The following is a 4,457-nucleotide window of genomic DNA, read 5'->3' on the forward strand; positions in this document are numbered from 1 at the left end:
CTAGGCCCTCCCTGATTGATCGATTAAGAAAATGCCTTACAGCTGGATCTCATGGAGGCATTTCCTCAATGTTAGGCTCCTTTGTCTCTGATGACTCTAACTTGTGTCAAGTTGACACAAAACAGCCAGTATACCATGAAATGTATATAGAAAAGTAGGGATTGCAATTTTTCCATTTTAGTGTTCTCAGGATAGGGCCCAGATTCTGCATTGGTGACTGGATGTGAGGACTATCGTTAGCCATTTGGAGGAATTCCTCTGTTAGAGCACGCAGACAGCCCAAAGACCTAGATATTCAAGATCTCCTACATATCCCCAGAAGACAGCTGCTTCTGAGCGTATCCATGAAAGTAAACTGGATGGCTCAGGGTTTGGATCTGTTTGCTATGGTTCTATTGCTTAAACAGACAGCAATAATAGAATCACAACTATTATTAGGAAATGACCCAAGTCATCCACAACCTATTTTAGGTAGAAATGGCTAATCACAGACAACTGTACTCTTCAGGTTACAACTATCCAGGACTGCAAGAGCATGCCAGTCACCTGCAGCCATCAGGGCATTTGGTTCTCTTTGTTCTGTGTTCAGTAGACAATGTTTGAGTGCCTCTCTTTAGACGGTCCCCCATTCGAGTTCTCTTTGCTTCGCTTGGCCACTCACAGAACCACAGAGTGTGGGGGTTTCACTGTTCAGATCACCTCCACATGAGACCCTCAGCCAGTGTGTTTCTGATTTGGCCTTTTTGTGGGATTAGAACAGTGATTCCTGTGCACGAAAGCAAGTTAGTAGCAGTAAGCTTTAACACACCTCACTTGAATACATATTGCTTGAAACACGTATCATTGCTCCCCTTGTGGAAGACAATGTTTCTTCGGGGGGGGGGGGCACAGTCAGGTGTACGTCCTGGGAAAGCTCCTATGTCCATTATGCCCTCTTTTCAAGAATAAAAAAACACCTTCCAGACGCATCTATTTTGCAATTATTTGGCTTCACCTGGAAGCAGATTGTCCACCCTAATGTCTTACTTATCTAGGAAGTTTGGCATCACAGTCTACGGCATGAGAACTAAGCCCACTATCCTTCACCCTTGTACCTTGAGCTAAATCATGCATTTGTCAGTATGTGGCTTAATGTACCCATTGTAGATTTTTTCAGGAAAATTACAAGAGTGAAGTGTTCATAAACGCGTCGTCAAGAGTTCCTATGAGTTAGTGCTTCCCGGCTCGCAAGCACCTTGTGAGTCTCGTCAAGCAAAAATCTACACCATGATGTTTAGTCCTTGTTGCAGGATATCTGATCACACCATGAACCCCAGGATTGTGTTATTTACTGAAAGAAGCTATTTCTCATTGCGGTGTGGCTCAGTCTTAGCACATACTTTTATTTCTTCTGGCTGGAATACAGACATTCACCTTTAACCCCAAACAATGAAGGTAAGGCTAGTTTGTAGAAGGGAGTACACATGTTTTCAAGTGATGCCTAATTGAGTGGCAGACAAAGGGATGAATCAGAGAAAGATTTGACAGAATAGGCTATACCCAACTCTCACAAAGAGAGGAAAGGGGAGTTACTTAAGGGAGCAGCACAGAGAAAGCGAGAGGAGTCAGTTAAACCAGGAGAGTTTTACAGAGACTGGCTGAAGAGAGAACAAGCTAGACACAGGTGAAGACAGAGTGAGCCAGAGGATGAGAAGGAGCCAGAAGATTCGAACAGATTGGCGGAGATAGTTTGAGGCTAAGCAGAGTGATTCAGGAGAAGCTGAGAAAAGCCAGTTTGAATCAGTCAGCATGGAGAGGAGTTTGAGCCAGAACAGCAGAGTTGAACCAGCCAGTCAGAGATCAGGAAGACCTAGGAAGGGAAAGCTTATCCAGCAGCAAGTCTCAGAGGCTGCAAACATTCTAGGCCTAAATAAAATTGTATGGAGTAGAAGCTTCCAGGACTAGGCCTAGATTAGCAGACTGTGAAAATTAGCCTTTGAGGCAACAGTTATTACAGGAGGATAAAAGCTACTTTTACAAGTCCTTGCTTTACCAACACTTAAAGTGTCCCCCCACCCCCTGCACAATCCCAGGATCTTACAGAGAAACAACCCAAAACCACAGATGCTTAGGAAATGGCTAGGGTCAGAACAACAGAGCTATGGAGGGGAACCGTGGTTTTTCTAAGCCCCCCCATCCAGTGACTCTGCTCCCCAGCAGGAACTACTTACACACATTTAAGGCTTGTGCATGAACACTTCCACTGTGCCACACCCACCCTGTGCTGGATGGTTTCACACAGGCTCTCATTTAACTCTTTCACACCCAAGAAATTGTGTGATTTTTTTCAATTAAAACACTTAATTCAGGATGAAAGCTACAAATTCTGTAGTCAAGTTTTACTCTAAAATTAATGTTAAGACCACGTCTTAATCACTAGGATATTTAAAGGCTGTTGTTTTTTCTTCTTTTGCCCTGTTCTCAAAAACTGCATTGAAGATTTGACAGTGTCCCTGATGGTCATTCTTGTGTAACCTTGATTTCCCTCTTCCTGTCTCCACTCTCCTCCCCCCCCCTTTTTAAATTTTATTTTAAGGCTCGCTCACTGCCCCCCTCCCAGTACCTCTCCCACAATCCTCTTCCCCCACACCACCCCCATAAAAGGCACTTCTCTGGGTCTGGCGGGACTAGCAGAATCTCAGCTCTCACCTCTCAAATCCCAGCTATGTCTCCCCTCAACATCCCACTTTTTCCCTTCCAGTGGTGAGCAAAAGGAAACACAGACACGGGAAGGTCTCGTAAATTGCTTCAATGAGAGCTGATCTCCTTGGAGCACATCTGGAAAGGCAACAGTGCCCAGAGGAACAACTCTGGCATTAAGGAATCCCTGAACCCCTAGGATGACCACTTTTGGCAGAAGACTTTGTGCATGGTTTTCCTGGTTTGCTGGGAGCGTTATCCACTTTGGCCACAGCTGGCTTCTGGATGATCCGTTTTATTGGCCTCTCGGGTTCCTGTCTCTTCTCTTCCCTGGGTTTGGAGCTTGCCATCTTCTCGTTTGCAGACCAAGGACTGGTGTCTTCCTTTGTAGGCCGTACTCTGTTGTTGATTGCCTTGATCCTGGCTTCCTCCCTGGCTCCGATACACATCTGTTCCCTGGCCTTGGCGCACTCCTGCTCCTTGGTCCTGATGTACTGCAGCTCTTTGGCCCTGGCACACTCCTGTGCCTTGGCCCTGACACAATCGTGTGTTCTGGCTCTGGTTTGAGCCTGTTCCCTGGCTCTGGCACGAGCCTGTTCCTTGGCCTGAGCCAGTTCCCTGGCCTTGGAACGCACTAGGTCCTTAGCTCTAGACTTGGCCCTTGATCTGGCCCTTGACCTGACGCTTGACCTGGCGCTTGACCTGGTACTTGACCTGGCGCTTGACCTGGCGCTTGACCCGGTCCTTGACCGGGCCCTTGACCTGGTCCTTGACCTGGCTCTTGACGTGGCCCTTGAAGTAGCCCTTGAGGTGGCCCTTGATCTGGTCCTTGTTCTGGTCCTCCTGGACCTTGCCCTCAAAGCCCTGGCCTTGCGTCTCCAGACTTCTCTGGCCTTCTTGGCCGCCTTGCGACGCGAGCGGGGCCTGCGTGGTCTGGGGGATTTGATCACGGTCTTCCCAGAAGAGTGGTTGCTCAGCATCACCCGGGACCGTCCTGCCTTTCTCCTCGGCTTTGAAATCTTCCAGACCGTGAAGAAGCCACCAGCGTCGCTGCCACTGACCCTCAGGAGCGTGCCTTTCTCCGACCTGGTGGATTCCCCCACGTGGTGAGAGGAGATCTTCCGGCGCACTTCGTAGCCTGCGTTTCCCAGCTCCTTCTTGAGCGCAGACAGAGTCAGGTGATGGTGGCCTGCAATGGCTCTGAGCAGCAGCTGGGATACTCTGAGCACGGACTGCGCACCTCGCCTGACTGGCGTCCTCAGGGCTCTCTCCACAGGCTGCTGGATCTGGATCATAAGTTCTGAGCCTTGGGATTCCCCACTGGGCTGGGCGGCCTCAGCCATGGCCCCGCTTCCCCCCACGGCGGGGCCACCCGCTTTGATCTGGCCTAGGGCCTCAGCAGGTGTTGGGTTCTGGGGCGCCTACGTCACAAAGCCCCCCACCCCTGTCCGGTGCTTGCGTCCAGGTGGGAAGACAGATGCGGCCACTGCTCTCCTTTGACCTCTGCGCCATCCCAACTCTTCACATCTGCGTGGATGTAACAATTGCCAGTGTAACCATCACCCCATGGGTCTGTTCCTGGCCAGTTCTAAAAAAAAAAGAAAGAAAGAAAGAGAAGAGTCTGAATAGGATGACCTCAGGAAGGCAGGGTCAGAGGCCTGTGTAGGAGGTAGAGGGACTCTCAAGACTCCCAAACTGTAGTGACTGGGCAATCTCTTTTCTAGAGAAGGCTGAGGAGGAACAAGCTACACTTTAGCTCCCCTGAGCAACCAGTACAG

General features: G+C 49.3%; 1 protein-coding gene across 1 annotated transcript; it reads right to left on the reverse strand.

Moving 5' to 3' along the window:
- Positions 1 to 2,771: 2,771 nt before the first annotated feature.
- Positions 2,772 to 4,169, reverse strand: H1-7 (H1.7 linker histone). Its single transcript, XM_034517450.2, has one exon. The coding sequence runs from the start codon at positions 4,020 to 4,022 to the stop codon at positions 2,856 to 2,858; it is 1,167 nt and encodes a 388-aa protein (XP_034373341.1). The 5' UTR covers positions 4,023 to 4,169; the 3' UTR covers positions 2,772 to 2,855.
- Between the last annotated feature and the right edge of the window lie 288 nt (positions 4,170 to 4,457).

Source organism: Arvicanthis niloticus, chromosome 13 (assembly GCF_011762505.2).
Source record: "Arvicanthis niloticus isolate mArvNil1 chromosome 13, mArvNil1.pat.X, whole genome shotgun sequence".
In the NCBI taxonomy this organism is placed as follows: domain Eukaryota; kingdom Metazoa; phylum Chordata; class Mammalia; order Rodentia; family Muridae; genus Arvicanthis; species Arvicanthis niloticus.

Coding starts and splice junctions, on each gene's coding strand:
- H1-7 (XM_034517450.2), bottom strand. CDS start 4,022: ATGGCTGAGGCCGCCCAGCCCAGTGGGGAATCCCAAGGCTCAGAACTT.